Raw genomic sequence first — 25363 nt, forward strand, 5'->3', positions numbered from 1 at the left:
TATGAACTCATATTGCACCCCAGTGCCTGGCTTTATGGCTGCTCATATTTTTGACCTGTAAAGAGATGACATTGTGCAAATTGTACCCACATGTTTCCCACATGGGGGTCAGAACTCTCGCATGGAGTTAATCTGAACAGCTGTGACATGATGCACGAGCCAGTTAAACGCATGCAAACCCAATGTTTTTATGTTCAAATTAACATCATGTAACAAGTTCAGCTAAGACAGATTGGCTACTGTTATGTCATCCCCTGATTATGAAAGTTCAAAAAAGTAAGGAAAACTAGAGAGAATCAGTCTCTGTGTTGGCCAGAGGCTGTCAGATACTGTTCCCTTCAGTTTCCTTGTAAAAGAACAACTCTTCTTTACTGTGAAGGAGGACACAGATGAGCAGCTCAGAGTCTGAACCTGATTAAAAGAATGCTCTGTATGTGGAGGTGGCTTCAGGTCTTAATTAAAGCGCCATGGCTGTGCTTGTCTGTGACTCAGCAGTTTGCAGTATTACCTTGTAAGCTCAGTTTCCAATACGGTGAGCCTTACCTCAGTCCCACATGTGCATTAACACATCTCCTATCTACCCAAAGAACAAACCTTTGTGTGTATGCGTGTGTGAGGGAGTGTGTGCATGTATCCAGACTTATCCTGCCTCCTCTCTGAAGGGTTTCAGTTTCAGTCTTTTGTGTCTGCTGAACACCTCAGGTTGAAATCTGAGTGGAAATCAGCCATCTGGCTGCAGTTATGAGCTGTAATCCAACTCAAATCAATCAGAATTCACATCGCATACACACTTGCAATACAGAACTTCCATTTTCTGTTGAGCTCTCTTTTCACTGTGGAATGATTACCACAAAACTATGGCACACAGTAGGTTCATCACAGTAAAAATCACGGAAGGAACTTCCACCAAGGCTTTTGTGTCTACATTTGCAGGTTTTTATGTGTCTAAATGTCATATATATATCACTACAATCAAACAAGATAAAGATTAAAAAACAAAGACAAAAACCCTTTATTTGGTCTGAAACACGAGTACTAAGGGTGTCTGAAGTATGTAGGCCAAAGGGCCTGTCTCTCCTCCTCAGTTTACGTCCCAAGTAAGTCAGTCGTAAGTATTTTAATGCATCTGCAGCACTCCATATAAGGCTTGCTTATGTGCTGAATAAACGTTTATTTTTAAGGGTGGGTGTGACCACAAGATGTGCTGTAGTAATATGTTGGTAAATGACTCATGAAAGAATAAAGTTACGTTGAAACCGAGCACACCATTGTTTTTCTTGTGACATTACCAATAAGTTTGATGTGTCACATGGCCCTCTTCCTATTGAAAAAACAAAGGTTGTATCCAAGATGGCCAACTTCTAAATGGCCACCATAGTCACCACCCATCTTGAGGAGTTTTCCCCCTCACATATACTAATGTTCCACAAACAGGACTTTAATATTACCAACCATTCCCGTGTTATTACGGTGTATCTATATAAATGGCCAACCCTGTATAATGAAAGAGGCATGTTTTCATTTTAATTTGAAAAGAATTTGCAGTTGAAATGAGAGATCAATCATTTTTTGCAACAGTGTTGTTCAGTAATGAAGTTATGAAATGAATAAATACATTTCTTTTAGGTTAATCATTTTTCAAATTTCTTTGTATTTTTAAGTCTGTCGGTAAAATGTAGGGGTTTTTGCTGCCTCTTTGTGGAGAAATATAGGACTACATGCTCATATTGGGCAAAGAAAAAATGTTTTAAATAAAAATAGCCAAGCAATAATATATCCTGATTATGTTTGTATCTGGGGCATGAGATGCGAGAAAAAGAGATGAAAACAGATTTTCATATGACCTGGAAGCTACAGAATAGAATAGAATACCTTTATTGTCACTATACAGACATACAGAGCTACAGAGCACCTCCTACTCGGTGCAAACGTGGTGGGGGGTGCAGAGTTTCTGCAGCACTATATACATATGAACAGTATTTTGAGAAAAAAAAAATAAAATGTACAAATATACAATCGGGTAAAAATAGAAATATGTAAATAAATAGTGTTAATAAATAGAAGAGGGGGGGCAGTGAGGTGAGAGCTTATTGTTTAATGGAAGCATAGCTGACATATATGCCATCAGGGGTAAGCACATAATCTTTAAATTACTAATTATCCTTACGTATAATTAGTAATAGTAGGAGCTTCAGGTGGTGCAGGGGCATCAAACAGGAGCTGGGTTTGTCCACATGTTGCAGAAAGCATCCCTCATGACAGGGCCATGGTCTGTGTGGTAACAACTAGGTTTTTCAACAGGACAACGCTACAGTACACAATGCCCGCAGGACAAGGGACTTCTTCCAGGACAATAACATCACTCTTTTGGACCATCCTGCATGTTCCCTGTGAACCTTTGGGATGGATGGCTAGGGAAGTTTACAAAAATGGGCAACAGTTCCAGACAGTAGATGCCCTTCTTGCGGCTCTCTTCACCACTTGGAGAAATGTTCCCACTTACCTCATGGAAACGCTTGCATCAAGCATGCCGCAACAATTTTTTGAATTGATCAACAATAACAGTGGAGCTACTCATTACTGAGTTAATGTTTAGAACTTTTACGGCTGATCAAAAGTTTAAGACCACACCTTAAAAAAAACCTGTAAACTCCCCCAAAACAGAAATCAAACAGCTTGATTCAGTTTAAGCTTTGTTTTCAATAAATTGCATGCTTAAAAAAATGTTTTGTCTCACTCTTATTTCTTCTTGTTGCATGTTGAAACTCTACCTGGAACCTTGTTAAGATACAAATATGCAAAATATGAATTTTTGATATTTTTAAACTTAAACATTTGATCAAGACTGCATATGGCACAGGGCCCGTTAGGCTCATTTAATGCAGTGTGGCTCGAGTGGCCTGACACTTCCCAGAAACAATGCTGTTAACCAAGAACAATGTACAGTAGAGTTTGTATGTTGAAGAGGCACATTTTCTATTTGTTTTGCAGCACTAAAAAGAAAAAAGACGACTCTGAAAAGAAACAAAAATTTTCATACAATTCAGTGTTTACAGTATGTGATCCCTTGGCTTTGTGGGCCTCAAACGGCGTTCACATCTGAAATGAGAGAACCAGTGCAGCCAGATGTTTTGTCAACATCCTTACATTAAAACAGAAAAACCACCATTTAACTCTCATAAGTCAGTTTAATCATAAATCCAGTATGTAAACAAATATTTACAGATGGTGCAGGGAAAATGTGATACGTGCTGGATTCCTTTACTAGCAGCAGGTGGCGCTGATTATAAACCAAAGACCTGAAAATATGCTAAATAAAACAGCACCAGCACCCACTTCAGGATCAAACACAAAGTCCCTCCCTGTCTTTAACCAATTCTTCCCACTTTTTTGCATTCACTAATTTCTCCAAAATAAAGTATGCATGCTTTTCAGTTCCACTGTACAGATAATGGCTCACAAATATTTATTACAAAGTACTCTAAAATACATGAAGATGCAGATGCAGCATTTTTGCACGGTGCACAAAATACAAAAATGGCACAAACTGGGTTTGTTTGGTTAAGTGACCTTGAAGATCTTGACCTTATCAAAGTAAAATAGTGCACCATTATGTTAAAAAAGCAAAAAAAACCCCAACAACAACAAAACAAAGCATGCAATAGTCATACACTTCAGTCCAATTCTACAGAACAGGAGCATTGTTTCTTTGCATTGCTCTCCTTATAGAGCTTTCTTTAAAAATCTATACTGGGGAATACGTTTAAATTTGGCCCAGAGTGGTGAGAGACAATCAGCTTTAAGAAATAAATAAGCGTGCAATGATGTGATTGTACAATATCTGCGGCTGCCCTTTAAGTTCACCCTTGTTGTCCCAAAGCTGTGATGAGGTCCTGCAGTGGCTCAGTGTCTTCTGGATCCAGCAGCTCATGGTGCCGGCAGAAGAGCGTCAGGTGCATGAAAAGCGTGTTGAGGTGCGGGTGCAGACCCACCTGCTGGGCCTGTGTGTAGTGAGACCAATAAATGTGAGCCATTGTCCTGAACAACAACAGAAACACCTTCTGGACCATAAACACGAAGCCTGTCGGAAATTTTGCACCTGGAGAAACAAGGAAGAGATGACAGTTTAAAACTAAAACTGAAACGTGCCGTGCAATTAGGTAACACACGATGTAAATGCACTCTACCTGCTTTTGTAGGGAACACGTCTTCATCAGTCAGTAGGTCCTGAATGTATGACATGGCGTAGTCAAAGTAAAGTGGAGCAGAGCACTTAAGCTTCCTGCCATGGTCATCAGTCCAAACATAAACCCTGAGGACGAAAGCGTACTAAAAGTTTACACAACATGGAAACAACAGAATCCGTACTTGATGTTTTTTAAAGGGTAAATATTGTGATGGCACTCCTGGGCTGATAAAGACTGAGAAGCTGCTCAGAGCTCAGCTTAAAGACTGATTATAGTACATTTAGGTCAACCTCATGCAAGCTCTCCTAATGCTGTTAGCAAAAAGGCCGTTTGCTGGCAGTAGTGTTGGGAAAAAGGGAAAAACGAACTTTTAAAACAATTCACATAAACATAATTTAGGAGCTTGGACATTTTACTTCAGCACATGCTGATTGCTTGCACTTTACCCCAATGACTGCAACAGATATAGTGTGCAAGGTTACCCATATATAATATGAATATAATATTATATTATACATCAAGAACAGCTTTTGTATCTGCATACGGTGCCACAATTTGCAGTATAATACTGAGTAACTTACGCGTTGCCTGGTCCACAGGCAGTTGGGCATGTGCTGGGAGTGCAGAACTCTGATAGGGCACTGGAGAACAGGTTTATATGCTTGAAAAATGCCACAGCTGGAAAGAAAATAAATAAGCACAGCAACATTATATCTTGCGCACGTTGCTGTTCTCTCTTCTTCTTTGTTTTTGCAGAAAGAAGAAAAGTGTTGGGAGTTAAAGAGCTACAGAGAAATGAGTCCAAACACAAATCTGTTACTACTTACTGTTGCTGGCAAGCCACTCTGCCTTGTCGACGCCAGGCGGCAGAGCTATGAGGGCATACATGTCTGCATGTGTGATCCGCTGACACACATACTGCTGCTGCAGATATGGACGCGCTTCCTGGTTATTGTTATTAATCCCCCTTGAGAAGACAGTTCAGAGTTAATGAAGCCGACACAGAAAGAGAAAGAGTGGGAGACCGAAAAATATCGCTGTGTCTAACGACCAACGGGTCAGTGGATTAATGACTGCTGCTGCACTCAGTAGATATGATGTTTTAAGTTCTTTCATCTATCTTGCTCTGTGTTGGCTGACACACACACATTGAAACATACGAGCACTGCTGTGACTGCAGACCTAAACATCCAATACAGCAGCAGTTAATGTAATGAAGGCAGTCAATTCAGATCCAGCGTAATTACTGTTAATGAAGCAGACTGCTGCAGCGGTCAATGCTGGAAAGCAAATAACTGAGCAAGATTGTGCAGGATAATGTAGAGCCGAGTGCTGAGGCCAACCCTCTTTGGGAAAACATCTCTTTTTCCTACATCGGTTTATATACTGCACCTACTGATAAGCTACAGACAGGGCTTATTAATCAGGAAGGTGTGACAATATAGATAGAGAATACTGGGAATGTATGATGTTTACAGTGTGATGGAGAGTCAAACCTGGCAGCAGAATTTGACTTTATTCAAAGCAGGGATGCAGGATAGTTGCTCCTGATCAGAGCAGGCTAACTCAGACTTTTAGTCAAGACTTTGCAATATTAAAAGTGTAGTGGATCAGGCAGCTGTCACGCTCAGCTTTCTTACACACACACACACACACACACACACACGCAACAGCTGAGGGTTTACTTAGTATGACCTTGCCTGCTGTGATAAGGAAAACACAGTACTCTCCATGGGGTTTCACTCCCCCCTGTATAAATGTGTTAGTGTGTGTGAGAGAGAGTGGCTGCCAGGGATCATTTGTGTAAAGGTTTAAACAGGAGGTCTTTTGTCAAACGTGAAAGGTCAGAGCAGTCAGAAAGGGAGGAAGAGTGTCAGAAATCAATGTAAACATTAGCTGTGCAAAGGTACAGTAGAGCAAAGCTTTGCCAAGCCATGACAAACTTTCCTAATGTCCACAGGAACATCAGCTGCTCACATCCTGCTCTGTTACAGCTCACTGACATTAACTCAGTCACCTCCTCTCTTGGCTACAGGTTGTCAGCACACAAAAACAAAGAACCCAAAGCTAGTTGTCATGTTGTGTTTTTTGTGTAAACACTCTCCTCTGTGACCCTGCTCTCCTGCACTCGGCCATCTGTCCACTTTTACTTTGTCCATGAGCGGGTTTCTCTTCGCTACAGCGAGCTGGCTGTAAAAGATTCAACCTGGAGCAAAACATTTGCCTAGTAACTCAGATAAAACACATTTTCCCAGTGCCTTTCCTCATATTAGTTTTAACTGCTGCTCATAATGTGTTCCCGCTGTTAGAGGAATCCACCGTCACTGATGGCATCAGGCAAATATGTAACACACACGCACACGCACACACACACACACACACACACGCACACGCGCACACACACGCACACACACGCACACACACAGTCTTATCTGGAGAACATTCCTGAGTAAACCATGTGCAACCAGCTTTCTAGTCACATTTCTTACACACCATTAACAGATATAAGTATTGTCCTCTTTTTAACATGAGTGTTTGTTCTATCAAAAATACAGAAGTAGTAAAAGATTGACAGGACAAACAAAGAAATGCAATAAAAAAAAAAAAACAAGGAGAAAAAGAGATATAACTTACAATTTGTCACTGCTGATGTCAGAGGGCTGAAGGGTCTTCCCGTCTGCTTCTTTAGCCGAGGGGTAACTATGGCACCCCCCCATGGCGTGAAGCTAAGAGCAGAAATGTTGATCGTGCCAGCTCCACTTTTCCATCCCAAACACACACACACTTCTACACAGTCTGGGCAACATATGGCCACCACTGCTCCAACACAAACATGTCTCAGCTCACAAACCGATCCAAGGTATCACACCCCCCCTCAAAAATCTCCTCTACATAAAGTTTGTTTTCTCCAAAATATAGCGAAAAAGTAGTCCAAGAGTTGGGAATCGTCTCCCTTAGTCGTCTCCTACTCTTTTTTTGCTCCAGTGATCCAGTGTCAGTGTGTTTATGTCTCCTTTGTCTGAAGTCCCACACCCCACAGGCTCCTCCTCTCCCAGCTCCAAGCAGACAGGCAGGTTTCTCCACAACCCATTAAAAGTACAAAAACACAACTCCGCCTTCTTCCCTTTTCCACCCACTGCAAACAGACTCTCCTTCATGCACTCTGCGCAGAGAGAGCAGGCAGGTGTGGATCAAAACCTAAAAAGGTGTTTGTTTTTTTTTCCCTGGTGCAAAAGTAAGTAAGAAGGGAAGAAGGCAGGGAGAATGGTAGAAAAGAGTCTTACCTCTTAAGACTTAACAGTATCTGTGCTCCAGGATTAGTATGACAAACATCTAAGCTCAGGAAAGAAGCCATACACCCACGGGTAAAACGGTAGCTACATATAGAGAGGACCACAGGCTGAAAAACTGAAATGTAAGTGAAGCGAATGAGCACAAATGAAGGCTCTTCAGGTCCTTCTCAGCTGTTATGTGAACCAACTTTACTTGATGCCTGCAGCACACTGACATCTAACTGACAGGCAGGTTTATGTTTGCAGCAGGGGAGACACTGTGAGGGTGTAGCACTGATTGTATGTGTGGGAGACGGGGACCCAACATAATCCACCTGTTCAACTTCCCTTAAGGTAAACATATTCCAAAGACCATGTCCTGTTGACTCTTTCTCTCTCTGTGTACTGTGTGGTGTGTGTGTGTTTTACAGTAAGCGTCACACAAACAGAGGCGTATTTATCTTTGACATATTTATTAGGTTCATATCTGAATGTACAAGCTAAATTGACAACAGGTAACAGACACATTACTCTAAATGAAAAAAAGAACCCAAAAACAAAGACACCAGCATCAGTCCGCTTTACAAAAAAAGGCATTTAACCACACGGCTGTTTTTCCCACCACTCCCCCACACATCTGCACACACATGCCCTAATATAATAATAAGCTATAATGTGAGAAAAAACTTTGAAATGGTCTCAGTGTAAATAATAAGTAATTGGTAAGTAACAACTTCACACCCATTGTTTCTCAATAAAGTTCGGGGCACACACTGTGCAATACAGCGAATGCCCAAAAAGAGGTGAACGAGGCTAATGTGCAAACTTAATGGCACTTAGAGATGAATGCAACGTACCATTATGCATAATGTGACAACATACCCGTAGCTAAAACACTCAAACTGAAGGGGGCACACAAACACGCATTAAATACACATACACACAAATGGTATAGGCCAGAAGCACTGCTTAGGCTTAGTGACGGGTGGGATGCCATATTCTGACCATGTGAACAACCCTGACAAACGCAGCCCTATTTTTCCTCTTTTAACCCTGACAACGAAGCGGTGCTAGCTCTGTGCAGTTTCACTTCAAACGGCTCAAAGCGGTGAACAGATGAAAGCAGAGGAGGAAGAAAGAGCTGTGATCTAAGACGAATCTTCAAAGTCTTTCTTTGACTTGTGGCATTCTCTTCTCCAGCTAATAACTCCATCACATGATTCACAAAGAAAAAAAAAACATGAGCAATGGATCAAACAAAGGCTGCTTCAGATAAATCTACACCTCTAAGACCACTGCAAGAAAAGAGGCTACTTCACAGATATGAAACCCAGTTGTACACTGGTGGGAAGACACACTTTGGCAGAAAGCATTGAAGAAAAAACAACAACAAAAAGATATTCTAAAGTGTCTACGTGATTCACTCGTCAAGTCAAACATTCCCATCGCTCTGAGGGAGGGAATTACGTAGGGGCGCTTAGCGCCACCAAATTAAAAAACCAAAAACCAAAAAGTGCTTCTTGAAAAAGTGCTTTTAAAATAAATACAACAATCTCAGAGAATCGTTCCATAGGTAAATGCAATTTAATTCGACTCCTACCCTGAGAAAGAGAGAGACAAGGAGAAAGATGACGTAAAGGATGACTGTCTGGCACACACAGATTTTAAAGGATAATTCAGTACAACTTGGGTCACGTTTTCTTACGTATTGTGTTGTTTAATGTAATCTGATTATGACCAGACTGGATTAAACCGGTTAACTGTTTATAACAAGCATAGATTTGATGAAGCAGGAAAGATCAGACAGCTAACTTAATGGCGTGCCACCTCAGTGAGCACTGATGGTGTTGCTGCAACTAATGTTGACTTTCATTACCGACTCAAGTTACCCCCCCCCCCCGGAATTCTCGGCCTCTAGCAGTTCTATCGCACCTTTTTCTGCGTCTTGCCATTGCTCCACTTGTGCAAGAATGTGAGTAATGTTACACATTCCTGCAAGTGGCTGCAGACACTACACTGATCGACAGGAAGAACAAGACTGCTACCAAGTAAGCAAGAACGTAAACAATGCTGGATTTGAAATATCTACCAATGAATTAGCATTGCAAAAGGAAATGCACTCCAGACGTTTCTTAGAGAACAATGGGTTTTGGTGAATGACACCTGAGGTCACAATATTTCCTTTGTAAGTAAACTCCACTGGGCACCTCTAATCTGCCAAGTAAATTTAAGCGTTTTGATCTGACCGGTCTTTTGAAAATCCAAAATGAAGTTAAAGCAGGAAATGGAGCAGCTAAATTAGGCAACATTAATTTACCGATTATAAAAACCTGTGCCTAATGTGCTTCTGTTGATTTATTATTGCTCTAACAAACACATTTGTTCAGATCCAGTTTAAATTAGTCACCGTTGTTACAGTGGAAACACATGCGTACACAAACGATATGATCAAAAAGCAGTACATGGACTATTTTATTGTTTATCATAATTTTCCCCCTGAATTTGACTATTTAAATTATGCAAAATGGGTTTAAAATTGATACAGGGTGGAAATAAAGAAAAAAAAAAAAAGACCCAAGTTGTCATTAACAAGAATCATCCTCAAAATAAACAAAATGGAAGACGTACCGTAGACGACCAACTCGTATTCACAGCATGCACACTCCTAAACTGCCATGTAGGAAGCATGTAGCAAAGAAACATGAACTGATGCTGGCCTATTAACCGAAACACAGACATCATTATTGCCTCATTTCGACAGTACGACACACATACGATACACACATCGCAACCTGCAAAACAACCGCCTTGCCGTACACTGGATTTATTCCAAAAATAGATATGATGTTTATATATATACTGTTTACATTTATATTACGTTTACAGATTACCAAGAAGAGCCACAACCTAATACAGGTTCAAATTTCACAATATTACATTTAAACAGCTCTGAGGGTGGTATGAACTTATACGTGGGCTGCCATTTTTTTCCTTTTTTTTTGCATCTAGATATGGTTGTGTACACTTGTGTGTGTATGGCACTGTGTGTCTGTGTGTGTGTTACACAGGTGTGCTTTCTTTCTATCTGCATACCTCTCCTTTGACCTGAGAAACATACTCTGTACCTCAGACAGAGCTCAAACACACACGCCGGCACACACGTCTATACACATGGACACAACAGTACACACACGCGCGCACACACGTACCCCTAAACTACTTGAATCTTTCAGGAGGAGGAAGTGACACACGCGAGGCCCCCAAATCCAATGCTCCAAACTAACAAATAGAGAGCACTTGCGCGTCATGTGATCAAAGGAGATAAAAACTTACTTGACTGAGAAATGATCAGATAAGTCGCATATTTGCTATAATGACCTGTCTGCCCGGCACGAAGACTGAAATGTTGTACACAAAATGGCAGCTAGCTAGCGCTTTGCAAGCATCTTGGCGTCTGTAATCTTGGCTGATTATTTGAATGCTTTTTGTTACTAAAGTGTAAACAGTCAAATGCTCTCCTAGAAAACAGAAAAAAATCCACTGGACCATATTTATACCTGGAGAGCAGACAGACCCAAATAATCTGAAATCCCGGTGCTTAATTTAATAAAATGTCAAATTTCAGAATAGGGTGTTTTCTTAACATTAAAAGTGCAGCTGGCACATCAGTAGATCCTGACAGATAAAGGTGTTTACATTTCCAAGTTTAACGGGAAAGAAATTCATCTTGAAAAAGTTCGTATGTAACAGAGTTTGCCTTTGGTGTGCCTGGCACAATGAAATGTTTTTTATAAAACACACAATTCTTTTTGAAGCGGTTCATTTATAATGATGTCATGAAGGCGCATTAGAGACATCACTAGTACCCATGTGTTGATTTCTGGTATCCATTATAAATACTGCTCGAGCTCTGCACTAAGGATCTTCCATTCACTTACACGTCTTTTAGACACAAACGAGGGTATTGATGGACTGCTAACAGGAAGCAAAGGTGGCGTGGCTGTGTGTTGAATGATCAGGTATGAAGTGTGTTCCTGCACCACTTCGTTAGGCCGGTCCATTAGCGGGGGACTGCATCTCTCTGTCAGTTAAAAAAAAGAAAGAAAAAAAAGAGAGAATTCAGACGAGTTGGTTTCCTTGTGGCTACTGTTGCTATGCATGTCAAACGACACTGGCCCATTCAAGTTTGGAAATCCAGCTTGTTATCATTACCTTAGCACAACACCAAGGCTTTAGATCCAAAACCAACAGGTAATATCATGATGGGTGTGTACATCTTTTATGTACAGTCTATTTGTTCACTAGCCCATATTTTCACCTAAAGGAAGGAGAGATGATCTAATAAAAAATATTTTTTTAAAAACTGACAAGAGAGTAGGAAAATGGACTATAATATGCACTGTGGCTGCAAAGAAAATTCAATTGTAAAGCTGCAGAAAAATCTTAATCTTGTGAATTCATGACCATCACAAATGCACCATTCCTTGGACTCTACAATATGTGCTGCTGTTTGTTTCTAACATGGCAGCTGAACATTATAAACCTTTACAAATATAACCTTACAAACAGTTCTTACATTGTTCCACACATCCTCTTATGGCCTCCCTGTAGTTTTTTTGCGAGATCAAAGTGAAATAAATTTGATTTGTTGAATACGTATTCTTAACTAACCTGTATTCTATTAATTGATTTTCCAGCTGTGCAAAGGGGTCATTACAAAAGATTAGAACCAAGTATAATTTAACTTATGCTTATATATTTTACAAATCTTTAATTAAAAAATTTAAATTAATTTATATATTTTCTGCATCGCATGGTGAATACATGTAATAACTTTGCAACTGGGATTTATTCAGTGCTCAGCAGGTTGCATGTGTACAACATATTCCTTCAGCATGTAATCTATATTGCACTTGTGTCACATGTGACACGTGTCTCTAAAGAATAGATCTTTAAAAAGAAAAATTTGTACCATTTACATACTTCATAAACTTTCATTTGTTCCAACTGTAATTTGGGGTTCAGTAACTTTTACTAAAGAAAGAAAAACTGCTCAACTACAGCAGAGTATCCATCTACAGCCTATGCAATGATGCTGTATGTTGTTGTATGACAGAAACTAAATTATTCAACAAAGAGGCCAAAAATCTCCCATTTCTGGAATTGTAAATCACCACAACAGTCCTGTAAGTGATGTAAAATTGTTTATTTTTGGCTGCCCTGGACGTAGATAAAACATTCATGATTTAATACTCCTTAAAGCTTCTAAGAAATGCAGCCAATTAGATATGACAGGTTACACCTCTGTTCTTGAGGTCAGAAATGTGCGTAGGTTGTGCGGTGACTCGTCAAAGAGCTCTCACATAAAGAGGTGCTTTGACAGGGATGAATCACTGATGCAATGTTTGGTGATCTCATCCCTCTATTCATCTCTATACAAAACACACAAATGCAAACTTACTGTGTAACAGCAGCTGCCTGGTTAGCCGAATCAGCAGTAACTGGGCTGGAACTGTTCTCATGTTGCTTTCCTTTTTCACCTTTGCCACTTTCTTTATCGTTAGCGAGCCCTTCCACTGGCACGTCGCTGAAAAAAACAAAACAAGAATTACAGCTTTAGCTACGAAAACAAGTGACAGCTGAACTGAGTACTGTAGATGCTCCTTTCTGCTGCTTGCTAAATTGTCTCCATCTGCTCTGATCTGTGGCCTCTGTCCCCGCTGTCCACTGAGTTCAGATTGGACTTTAACTCCAGCATGCTCGTTGGTGCACTGTTAGTAATTTGCTAATGTACTGGTTTGTTAGGATGTTGATAAATTGGATAGGTGGCAACCTTTATTCATAGCATGCTATCCAACAGACCGTTAGTGGTGAGGGTTCTCTGAATGAAAAATCATATCGAGCCCTAATGTTATGATTAAAAATAAAACCAAAATATCACATCATTACAATCAGCACTAATATGCTACTCTTCTCTCATCATTATACTGTATAAAACAAGTAAGGTAACAAATAGTCAACCATCTTTTCTTTCATAAATGCACAGTGAATTTCTGTTATTTTTGAGAATCACAGAGAATACAGAGACTCTACAAGTCACCAGGTTGGAGTTAGTGGATTTTCTTTTTTATGAATTAGGCTTGGCCTGAATTATGCCATAAGGAATCATTACTCCTCATCCTGTTAAAGGCAACAAGCAAAACGCATCTTAAATCCTTAACACAACTCCAGGAAGCATTCCACACTTCAGAGCACAGGACCTCAAGCACAACATACCGTCTGACTGCAGGTCTGAATACTCTGGAGTCAAGGGGAGATGAGAAAGGAGGGAACAAACAGGGGGAGGAGGATAATCAGAAAAAAAGCAGAGAAGGGGAAGCAAAATTGTACAGGAGAGCAAAGGGAAAGGAGGGCTTTATCAAAGCCTGGCACACTGGACCAGACAGAACAGGAGCTCCCTATTTGTGTGAGAGAATGTGCACCTGCTGAAGACTGCCCTCTCATTTTTGGCGTCAACGGTGAGCCGGATGGTCTCCTTGCCAGCACCTGTGGTGATGGTCTCTGTGGTGACCGTCTCACTGGATGTGGATTCTGTCTTTCTTTCTTCCTCATCGCTGTCGGAGCTGCTGGAGGAGGAGCTGTCTGATGCCACTAGTGGTGCTTTCCTTGCCACGCAAACACTCCACACACACGCTGTTGAGATTAACAGGAAAGAAACAGTTTGTAAAATTGATGCATGGTTATCTGAAAAGCTTACCTGCCATTAGGGCTGCTCAATTAATCGAATTTTAATCACGATTACGATCTGGGCTTTCAACGATCATTAAAAATGACGGAGCCGATTATTAGCCCCTCCCTCATTTATCCGCGACACCTTAAAGGCCGGTCCGTGAAAATATTGTCGGGCATAAACCGGTCTGTGGCGCAAAAAAGGTTGGAGACCGCTGATTAAGAGGACCCGAGGGAAGCTCGGAAAGCTCGGAAAGCTAAGCAGAAGTTATTTGGAGAGGAGAGTGACTGCTGTTGGTTGAAAAGAGAGGTAAAAAAAACAAAAAAACTTCAGTGGTGTTGCACACTATTTTATATTATTTTTTAAAGTCATTGTTAACCCTTTAAATCCGGTCAGAGCAGCATGCTCCGTTTTGTGTAACTATTTTTAAATCCCTGTAGAACCTGAACCACGTAAGCTAGCGCAATAATTTGTTTTGCATATGAAACCGGAGGAGTTGTACTTACATCTTATGCCATCAGCTTGTCCTCGGTCACGGTTTCCTTCCACATAAAGCTTTGCAATAATTGCATAAAAAGCGCTTGCAGGAACAAAAACATAATATTCCAGAAACACGCTTTGCCGATCCGATCAGCTGTTCGTAACACTTCCCACAGTGAAACAGACGTCAGCGCGAACTGTCGCATGTCCGCCATTTCCTGGCCGAAACCGGAAGTGACGTCATTTTCACAGAAATGTAGTTTTTTTACTTGTAGGCCTTAAAAACATCTACTGGTCATGTTTGACTTTTCTGAATAGTTTCTGGGATGCTTGCACTGCTGGAAATAGTTTATTTTGATGCACATGCTGTTTTCTTTGCAAATTTGCATCATAGGATTGTTTTTTTTGTTTTTCCTGCAGTATATAAAAATTGGTGTATCTCCAAAATAAAACTATGAAGACACTCAAAATAAATTTCCTGTTGTTGTAAACTATTTTTTGCAACTTTTTTGTATTTAAAGTTTTGAGGGATAAACCTCTTAAATTTCTCCAAGTAGAAATATATGTAAAAAAACAAAACAAAAACGATATAAATTTTTTTGTAGTTTATTGCACTTTTTTGCAATTAATGTAGTTACTATGGACTTAATGCATACATATTATTAAAATATGGGCTATAACAGTTATTTAGCAACTTGAAATGCTCCCACAAATGGCACTACAACATGTAAAAAAATAATATAAGCTCTGGCAGACTTGGTTCTATGGTAGGTCTTAAAGGGTTAAATAAATATCATCAAATAATCGCGATCTCAATTTCAGTGAAAATAATCGTGATTATCATTTTTGCCATAATCGAGCAGCCCTACCTGCCATAAAGTTAACCAACTGACTGATAGAGATGTTAGAGGCCTTGTCATTTAGATATCCTTCCTGTGGACCATGATATATGGAGTTGAATAGAAATACAGTGGAGACTTTTTACCATTTCTGTAGTTTTTTTATGTTTGAGTGAAGTGTTACAAAATATTCACAGTCAGTCATTCTGAGGCTACTTACGGTTTTGGTTTGGTTTGGGGATGTCTGATCCACTGAGCTCTGAGTCCACAGGTGAGCTGCATCTCGGGCCTGTTTCAGAGCTGCTGGACATAAGTCACACAAATAATAAAACAGAGAGAAAATGCACTGCATCTAATAAACTACACACACCCTTTGTATGTGGAGGTTGTATTTGTTTACCTGTGATACTTGTAAAATCAGATGCAAAATCAATGACTAGGAAAAGGCACTCAGTTTGTTCACAACAGCTAGCAAAGAACACAGTATGGCACTGCATGCGAATGTAGAGTAGAAGCCAAATCGCATAAACGATTTGTGTTCCCCACAACAGCTCAAGCTTTCAATGATTTAAACTAACACAAGTTAACATGTTAATTAGGGCTGTTCGATATAACGATATATATCGGATGACGATATAAAAACGTCTATCGTTTAATTTTACGTGGTGTCGCAAAATAAACTGTTTAGGGCAATATTTTTTCATCGTTTTGATGGTCACTGTAGTGGCTATATTAATTTCTTAAAGTTCTCTCTTTCTCTTATATTTAATATAACCACACTACAGACAGACAAGCGCCTGTTTTTATGGGTTGTCCTTAGCAACAACGACGGTAATGCCATCGCATGTCCGCTTGTTTATTTTCCACATAAACCTTTCACAATAAAGCTCAAGATCCTGTTGAGAATTTTCAAAAGAAACTGAATCACGTGAAAAAGTATGCAGAGTATTGACGGATGAGAAGCAAAAAAAAAAAAAAAAAAAAAAAGAGTCGTCAGGTGCTAAAAAATAAACCTTAGACTCAAATGTTAGAACAGGCTTTCCCTGCAGCACGCCGTGCAATAAATACTCACAAAGAAAACGGCGGCCGTTACAACTTATGTCTAAAAATGTATAGCTTCATGCATCGGTTAAAGCACTCGACTCCAGGTACATGACGCCCAGCTGGAGACACTTCACCTACACGAGATTCACAGAATTTACAGAAAATATTAAATTTTTTGTGAGTTATATCATTATCGGGACAATAGATGTTTTATATTGGGATATGAGATTTTGGTCATATTGCACAGCCCTAATGTTAATCTAACAAAAGTTTTAATGTTATTAATCTGTACTGCCCCACTATGCTGTAAACAGTGACCCTGCCACTAATGACAGATGCATCAATGTTGAAAGGCTTATTAGCTATCACCTTTGATAATGAATACCTTGTCTACTTCACCTCTTAAAGAATCCACCAATCCAGATCAAAAATCCAGAGAAAAGTAATAAAGTCTCAAGAAGATATAACATCTGTAAAGCAAAGCTCTGCCTTGGACTTGCTGTTTATAGTGATTGGAATAGCCTACAACAGAATGTGCACTGTATGGAAAAAACCTTGATATGGAAAAGATATGGAGAAGTCCATATCTTTGTTTTTTTTTAAGAGCCGATCTCAATAGTTTCAAATAGAAAAATTATGCACAGTGTTCAGTGTTGGTGAACATATCCTAACAATACTGGTCATGTGACTAAAATGGTTTGTCGTTAGTTTTGAACACAAATGTTCTCCTTTGCACTACCACTTCAAAAAACGTGTCACTGGGCAGGGAGGAAATTTTGTAATGTTTTTAAAAAAGAAAAACTCATGGTTTTTAGACATTTTTGCACCTTTTTTTTTAGTTTTACTTCGAGTTTCCTCTGAAAAGTACGTCTTTCTATCATAGAAAAAATTATGCCAAATGAGCATTTCCTTTAAATAAAATATTAATCATCACGAGATATATAGTCTTATAATTTTAATTAGATGCTTTTTAGACAATGAACTCTCCTTACATATAATGCACCCAAACTCACCAGCAAAAAGGCTGAAAGTCTGTGAACTTGGCCCATCCCTTCTCCTCGGCCTCTGTTGCAGCTGGCTGAGACACTGGAGCGTCCCAGGCTGAGAAGCCCGCTCCTGCTGCAGGAGCCTTTGAATTCACTTCTCCAAAGTCTGCTACCCATCCAGTGCCTGAAAAAACAAACAAACAAGAGCATACATACATGACATGTGACACTTAAAACCTGCTTTAGACCTAAAATACAACTACGGCAAAACAATTATACACGATTACACGATATATCATATCTCACTCGTTGTTGCCTCGGTCTGGTCCGGACTTGCAAAAGGGTCCAGATCATATTTAGGGTCTTCTCCCTCGTCAGAGTCTGAGTCTGCTGCTCTGCTGGAGCTCTCACAAGTTTCTGTCATGTCACAGGTCTTACTGGTTGCTTGGCTTTGGGAGGACTGTGACCCACCAAACCTTGAAACATATGAAATTTGCACGGAATACAAAACCATCATTTTGAAGCAAAAATAATGATAATAATAAAGATGTTGAGAGCATCTTTATTTAAAGCCATGTAGTTACCTGTTCCGGGACTTGGCTTGTGTTGCATAGTTAATCTCCTTCTCCTCCCAGATGTCCTCCTCCTCATCATCAAAGGGCTGAATCCTCTCTTTGGAACAAGCCTCAAATACAGCTGTGTTAGCCTGCACAAAAAACAAACAAAATAATTAGCTGTCAGGTTTGTTTTCTGAGCTTCAGTGCCTAAAAACAAAAAACAATGTATAGTTAAGAATGAACAAAAATATTTACAGCCTAAGGAAAGAAAGAAAACCCCTTTAAAATCAACTTACACTGTCATGGCCAGCATCAATATTGATATTAATCTCTGCAATCCGATCAAAAGTTGCCCTGCAAAAAGAACCAGGATTCACACCCTCCGCACACACGAGTGAAATAAGAATAAACCATCACTTGAGAAAAATGTCAGCTAATTTACCCAATGCTGTCATCATGATCAGTGAACTCCTCATCATTAAAGCCAAACTGATCCACAAAGTTAGCTGTCATCTGCTGGATCTGGTAGTCTGAAAAGGCCTAAAAACAGATCATAACAAATATAATTACAGCACAAAAGCCCATAAGAGAAGCAAGAAATATTTTAAATATGTGCTTATGTGTGTGTGTACGCATACCTGCTGTATTGTCAGTTCTTTGGGGAAGGGGCTCTCCATATCATCCTCTGAGGAAGGACGAGGGTTGCCAGTGCCAACCTTAACATGGAAAGATCAACACTTGTGCAGTGCTTAAAACTCTGAATGTGTGTGTAATGAAAAACAGGTTCTTAATTCTACAGATGTGCACGAATTAGGATTTACCAGGTCTATGGTGTTCTTTCTGTTGGTCTCAGACAGCGTTTGATCTACAAAGGTTTCCCAGCGCCCTCTGTAGTCCTCTGGCAGCTCTACATGCAAACACACAACAGCAGCATTATGAAAGCCATAAGCCAGTTTGGTGTGATTCGTGGTAGTTACTGCTTTCTTCCACACAGAAATGAGTCCATGTGTCCACAAACACATACACACCTGCAATGAGGCTACTGATCTGGGTGTGAACCGGGCCTTTCTCCAGATTGTGCACCACTGTGTTGGCGATCCTGGTCAGATGCCCCATGTAGCCTCGTCGCATACCACGATCTGACCTGAACAAATAGATATGACACTTGGAGAAACCCAGAGATTACCGCCAATTGCCACAAATTCATGTAAAGATCTCAAAGTTACTTACTGAATTTTATCATTTCCTTCCCAAGCCTCTAGAATCCTTTGGACGAGGTGGCAGTGCTGAAACAACTTGGGAAACAAAAACATTGAGTCAATCAGTTATTTATTTATTCCGAAAGAGATGCCACATTGCCCATTCTTGTAGATCAACCCTTCTACTTCACAAATACAAGCAGAGACACTCACATGAGTCACCATTAGGTTATGAGCAGAGTTTTCAGATCTGTCTGATAGTTCAGAAGTCGGGGTCTCGTTCAACTCCTGTTCTGGTGCTGCATCTGGATGAGGCTTGACTTTTTCCTGGGTAACCAAGCCAGGCTGAAGTCTCATTTCGTGGGCACAGGGCCGGACGATAGCAGCAACACAAAGCTCCACTTGGAGATGCAGAAAGTTGTTCCAGGTGTACTTGAAGAACAGGTCCTGTATTTTTCAAAGGGGTATTTAACACGTAATGTTTTCTCAACATAAATAAATTGTCAAAAGTGCAGCAGATTTTCTCACCAGAAGGAGGTTCAGTGTATTGAGTCTGCAGAGTTCCTGTGCTACGACTGCGTGGCTAGCAGAGCTGGTATAAAGCAGAGAAGCCACTAGTCTGGCTACGTGCAGACGCGTGTTCCCCAGCGGTTCCTCCAGCACACCCAAAGTCGTCAGCATAGGCTCTCGCTACATGGATAAAAGGCAGAGGAATTTGGGGAAACACGATCTAGAGGTTTTTGTTTTGTTATACAGGTCTGACTACTGTACAACAACGGCATGTAAACAGCAGAGACTCAAACATACCTGATAAAGAAAGAGGCTGGTGGAGCAAGCAAAAGAAAGCCTGCGTCATGCAGCATGACTTGAGCTAAAAGAGCTTGCACTTTTATACTGGGCAATTTCATCATTTTTGAAACTGAGCACTAACACCTTGATGAAATACACAGGGGATTCCTGATTTTCCATACAAAATGGAATGTATGTGGACAGACTGAATTTATTGATACCTGATTTCCTAAAAGCCCGTTCTCACCTAGGGAAACGCTCACACAACAATCTTAAATACCCTCAAGCGGCTACATTATCATTCATCATAGAAAGACTTGTTTATGTACCTTGGGTGGCTCCAGAAGTAGCTGGTGGAAGTGTATCAAGTGTGGCTGGATGGCCAACAAAATACTGCTGTTAACAGTGTAGCTTCTCTCAAATCCCTGAGCATCCATTACACCATCCACCCTGCCATAAAGACAGAGGAACAAAAACAGAAAACTCAATGTTGGGAAGGCTTAATAAATAGGGATATAAAATAAACTTTAACAAATGTTTAAAAAGAGATTAAAATGCCCAAATTTTAAATGAGAAGGCTTGTCAGAGAGCTTTGTAAAGAGAAACTTAGCTGAAATAGCTTCACACTGTTAGAAATTGTTCGAGGTTTCTCACTTACACAGGCCTCCTGATCTCCAGTAAGGTCAGAAGAACCTGAATCCCGTTGACGATACAGCTCTCAGTTCTCTCTCCTGAGAACATATTCTGCAATAACTGCTCCACGCACTCCTGCCTGTATAAACAAAACGGAGTACGTTAGTATCGCTGCATCCTGTTTAGAGAGCATAAACCTGCGTGCATGTGAGTCTTTCCAACTTACGATTCAAGCACAGTCAGCAGTGGGTCAGGCTGTGAAATCTCTTGGAGCTGGCTGGCCTGGTCTCTGCTCAGACGAATGATATCACACAAAGTCTGCGATGCATTTGACTGCCTCTGTGTTGGGCAAAAATCAAACAAACAACAATCACATCTGGACACTCAGTCTTATGAATGGTTTCGTTGTGAATAAAAGCAATGGCACACTTTTAAAGACCAAAATAAAATATTTGTTAAATTTAAAAATTATGAAATTCTCCACTACCTCTTCATCCCTCTCAGGGTGAATGAGCTCTATGAGTCTCTGGGCCAGTTTTTGTTCATTCAGCCACTGTTGAGAAAAATATTGCTTTACAACTAGACAAAAATAATAATAATTAAAAAAAAAAAAAAAAAATCAGATTTATGTGAAATTCTGAATGTGGGTCTATTTGTCTCGTACAGTAAGTGTCTCCAGTCGTAGAGGCGGTGGCTCCACACAGCTGATAAGGCGTAGGAGCACATCCATCATGGCTGACGTGTCAATATGCTTCAGGACCAAGGAAAGAAATCCATCCTTCTTCTGCAGGAAACTAATCACCTAAACAGTACAGAAAGCAGAGAAAATAATGATTATACAAAACAGGAAACTGAAGAATGGGATAAGGAGCTTGCTGTCAAACAAGTGGTATTATTTCTCAAGACTGACTCGCGCTGCATAAATGTGACACTATTTCCCAAACGATATACTGCTATTTGAGCAATACAACTTGAAATGCAATAAAATCTAACACTGTGGGTGACACCGTAGTACAAAGACAGATAAACCATTATACACACACACACACACACACACACACACACACACACACACACACACACACACACACACACACACACGATTACATAACAAATGCTTCTATTACGCCATCTTCCCTGTGCAATATTTGTTTAACTTCGTTGGAGCAACTATAACCACATAATTTCAAGTATTCAGATTCAGATTCAGTTCAATTATGATTCAATTCATCATGAGCAACTGTTCGGGTTGTACTCTGTTTCACCCGGTGACAGCTGCCCCAGTGACTGTCCCTTATGGTCATGATATAGGTGAGATAGTTGCCTTACTTAAAGTCTTAAAAAGCTACTCTAAAAAATCTGAAACCCCACATCAGAATCAAATGAGCTTCTATTCACACACACAAATATATACAAAGTTCAGAGCAAATGAAATGTAGAGGTAATAAGCTTTCTTTACGTTTTAGTTGGCTTAATACAAGCAGGAATGTTAGCCTTAAATGGAAGACTATATAAGCTGCAGTCCAGCCATTCATTTTTGAGTTAAGTTGTTTTGGACAATAATGGTTCACTAAAATAATTCCCTTCTGATACGGGACAGTTTTGATTATGTGTTGTTTCATAAACAAGCAATCTTACACTAAAATCATCAACTCGGACACTAAAAGGGTAAAATAAACCATGCATGTTGGCACCTCAAAAGAAACAGAATTTTAAAACAATTTTGGGTGAAAGTACATTTTTTGTGAGTATTTTCCATTAACTTGCCTCAGACTTATTAACTGAAAACAACATCACAAAAATGTAACCGTCATCTTTATTAAGCATGCCCTTTTGATGTAGCGGTGTACGTGTGTGTTACCTGCTCAGTCTTCCGTGTGATGAGGTTCCCAATAGTTTTGCTAAAGAAGGATGCCAGGAGGGGGTTAAGTGGGGATGGCTGCTCCAGGAAGGCATACAGGCTTTCCAGGAGTGGCTCCTCATTACCCAGCTTATCATTGATCACTCCCACATCACTTGTCAGCAGCTCACATGCTATATTTGGATACCTGTTGTAAATGGCATGGACATATATTGCAGTAAAATGATGGAGGAACAAAATTATTGCTATATTTTCCACTTCAAAGAAAAACAAAACAAGATAAAATTATCTGGACAGGACTTTCATTGGTTTGCTGGCAACCGGGCAATTAAATAGTTTTGCTAATTTAGGGGAATCATTTCTGTTCTTTTAGTCGGATTAAAAACATTGTTTAAGCAAATCTGAATCCTCTTAAAATCCAGGCTCATCTACAAAGTGGCTGGTAACAGATATAATGTAGTGCAGCACCAGGAATATATTTTTACCCTGAATATAATAAACTACATTAGAATATTCTACACAACAGCACCTACTTGAAGCGCTTTGTCTCCTCTACACCAGTAGGAGGCTCTGTAGTAATCAGTCGAACCAGCTCCTGCATGCTCTGGTCTTGGCACAAGAGCACAAGAAGCCTGCAAAACCACAACGGTGACATAAGATGCACAACTTATTAATTTAGTAAGCATTACAGCAAAGGTGATTGATTATGCGAAATGTGGTAATAATTTGCAGCTACACCAAAGTAGACATTAAACAGACCTCCTGTTTTGGGCCTTGCACTCCTGCAGCACATCCTCCTCATCCATGAGCTCAGCGAGAGTGACATCCTCCTTGTCCAGTAAAGCCTCCAGATGAGAAGATGTGTGTAAATCAAACTTCCAAAACATGACTGACGTCACCGTAGCATACACTCTGCTGTTGAGCAAAAGAGGATGTGGTGCGGAGATAAGCAACAGGATGGTGTAGAATGCATGCAAAAGTTAATTTTTGATTTAGTTTAATTTATTTATGAATGCTTACATTTGGACAAGGAGAAGTATACTCAGTTGGATCTTGCTAAAGAGCCATTTGCCTCACAGACACTGTGCAACCTGTACATCAGAGACAATATTCATTTGAGTATAGCGAAGGTGGAAACACACCCACTTTACTCATTCTAAACACCAGACACACCAACCCAGCAGAGTTGCCTTCAACCCAAAAAAGGGAAGCAGCAAAATGAACAACAAATGTTGGAGAATCATTTACAGTAATATTGCCTCTGCCTTCTTCAGAGCTAGATGAAGGGCTGAACTCAGGCTAAGAGGCTTGGACTCCTCTCTGGAAAGAACAGGAAGCAATGCATCTGTAATTGAGTTACTGCTGCTCATTCGTGTATTAACATTAACCACTTTGCTTAGGGAAGGGACTCACACATGCACTTGCATCAGCAAAGAATGACTGGAGATAAGAAAGATGCACACACTGACCCTTCGGTGACAGAAATGCCTGAGTATGGGAGGTTTCTGGGAGCTAACAAACTTGAGTCTAGGTGTGGTGGTGATGACAGCTGAATATTGTAAGAGGCAGGAAATGTTGCTTGCTTTGTTAAGGCTTTAAATATTCACCTAAAGCCACCCCACCCCGCAAACTAAACCAAATCAGACCACACTTTGTACGAAGCATCCATCATGAGTCCATTATCTCTTAGATGCAAACACATGTTTACAAACAAACTCTCGTCAACGCGAGAAAACAAGAGGGTAGCGTATCGTTTTACAGCACAAAATATGGCTGGAAATAACTTACACATATCTAGAGACCATTAAAAGTAGTTGCATAACATTGAACGGTGTCGGAGTACGCCACCCTTGTGCACACATCCCTTGAACAAACACGCAGGGGATAAACAGGTGTCTCGGGAATCTGGGTTTACAGATTCGTCATTGCCATCTGTGGATTTTAAAATTTAATACAACAGCATAACCGTGACAGGCCTGCCAAGGCGTCCTAAGAGCAGCTGTAAACGGTTACTCTGAGCTGTTAGCGGATTTTAGTTATAACAGGGTAACAGTCAAGTCAGCGTGGAGCCGTGTTAGATAGCGAATCCGTGCATTTAACTCCACGTTAACTTATCTCCTTTATCACTGTCTCCCTTAACCACTTTCACTTACCGTACCTTGACTGCAGATCGTAAAGCATCCCGCTAGCAAAGCAAGCAGTGCCACAGTCGAGTTGCTAACAACCCCCCCCCAAAAAAAATAAATAAATTTATTATTATTTCTTACTGGAGACAAACCACATTCAGATTAAAGCTAATATAGGTCAGTATTTATCGCCGCTGGTGAGCTAGGTGGTCGGACGACGTGCTCCTGATTCAGACCTAGCTTGAAGTCACCGTCTTCTGATCGCTTGCACAGGCTTTACGTTGGGCTACACATGTTTACCTCCCAAAAAGACATACCACCGTTACCTTTGAGCCATTGTTTAATCTGTGGACATCTGGAAGCTGAACTGCAACTCGGCGACTTTGGTTGTCAGGTCACTCGGAGGCCCATCGCAGCCTATTCAGGGCTGCGCTGTTAGCTTAACGATACTACCCTTTCCACCGGCTGCAATGTCATTTACACAGCCGTGTTACTCAGCGGCTAGCTCTGCTGCTGCTGGGAGGGCTGTGTTGACACGGTGTAAATTATTATTCAGGAGTCCAAAGGACCAAATGGGGAAAAAAAATACATAAAAATAGTCAGGTTTGGAAATCAAAATGGCGACTACCTAAAACCTAAACGTAATCAAAAAGTTCGGCT

At 40.3% G+C, this 25363-nt stretch overlaps 2 protein-coding genes across 3 annotated transcripts; both read right to left on the minus strand.

Moving 5' to 3' along the window:
• Positions 1-2970: 2970 nt before the first annotated feature.
• LOC308392928 (MOB kinase activator 2) lies at positions 2971-7193 on the minus strand. Its single transcript, XM_080876299.1, has 5 exons — positions 6822-7193; positions 5015-5154; positions 4769-4865; positions 4188-4312; positions 2971-4099 (listed from the first exon to the last, which is right to left on the minus strand). The coding sequence occupies exons 1-5, from the start codon at positions 6902-6904 to the stop codon at positions 3861-3863; spliced, it is 684 nt and encodes a 227-aa protein (XP_080732425.1). The 5' UTR covers positions 6905-7193; the 3' UTR covers positions 2971-3860.
• Positions 7194-7375: 182 nt separating this feature from the next.
• Positions 7376-25363, minus strand: ppp6r2b (protein phosphatase 6, regulatory subunit 2b). 2 transcript variants are annotated; one of them, XM_080876297.1, is made up of 24 exons: positions 25030-25363; positions 23337-23492; positions 23111-23209; positions 22578-22764; positions 21381-21518; positions 21204-21269; positions 20943-21055; positions 20742-20855; positions 20413-20533; positions 19823-19984; positions 19508-19741; positions 19326-19390; positions 19124-19239; positions 18917-19002; positions 18734-18811; positions 18538-18635; positions 18392-18449; positions 18123-18244; positions 17845-18014; positions 17566-17722; positions 15729-15811; positions 13942-14152; positions 12921-13046; positions 7376-11540 (listed from the first exon to the last, which is right to left on the minus strand). In XM_080876297.1, the coding sequence occupies exons 1-24, from the start codon at positions 25038-25040 to the stop codon at positions 11507-11509; spliced, it is 2805 nt and encodes a 934-aa protein (XP_080732423.1). In that variant the 5' UTR covers positions 25041-25363; the 3' UTR covers positions 7376-11506. The 2 variants fall into 2 exon arrangements, with proteins under 2 accessions (XP_080732423.1, XP_080732424.1); XM_080876298.1 differs by having other exon boundaries at positions 15729-15808; positions 25030-25362.

This window comes from Rhamphochromis sp. 'chilingali', assembly GCF_963969265.1.
Source record: "Rhamphochromis sp. 'chilingali' genome assembly, chromosome: 2".
NCBI classification, from domain to species: Eukaryota; Metazoa; Chordata; class Actinopteri; order Cichliformes; family Cichlidae; genus Rhamphochromis; species Rhamphochromis sp. 'chilingali'.

Excerpts from the sequence above, each read along its gene's own strand:
- LOC308392928 (XM_080876299.1), bottom strand. The coding sequence starts at position 6,904 with ATGGGGGGGTGCCATAGTTACCCCTCGGCTAAAGAAGCAGACGGGAAG. Across the intron at positions 4,866-5,014 it reads AGAGTGGCTTGCCAGCAACA|CTGTGGCATTTTTCAAGCAT; the intron begins GTAAGTAGTAAC and ends TTTTCTTTCCAG. Across the intron at positions 4,313-4,768 it reads GCCTGTGGACCAGGCAACGC|GGTTTATGTTTGGACTGATG; the intron begins GTAAGTTACTCA and ends TTTCGTCCTCAG.
- ppp6r2b (XM_080876297.1), bottom strand. Across the intron at positions 21,056-21,203 it reads ACCCTGAGAGGGATGAAGAG|AGGCAGTCAAATGCATCGCA; the intron begins GTAGTGGAGAAT and ends TGCCCAACACAG. Across the intron at positions 18,812-18,916 it reads GAAAGAACACCATAGACCTG|GTTGGCACTGGCAACCCTCG; the intron begins GTAAATCCTAAT and ends TTCCATGTTAAG.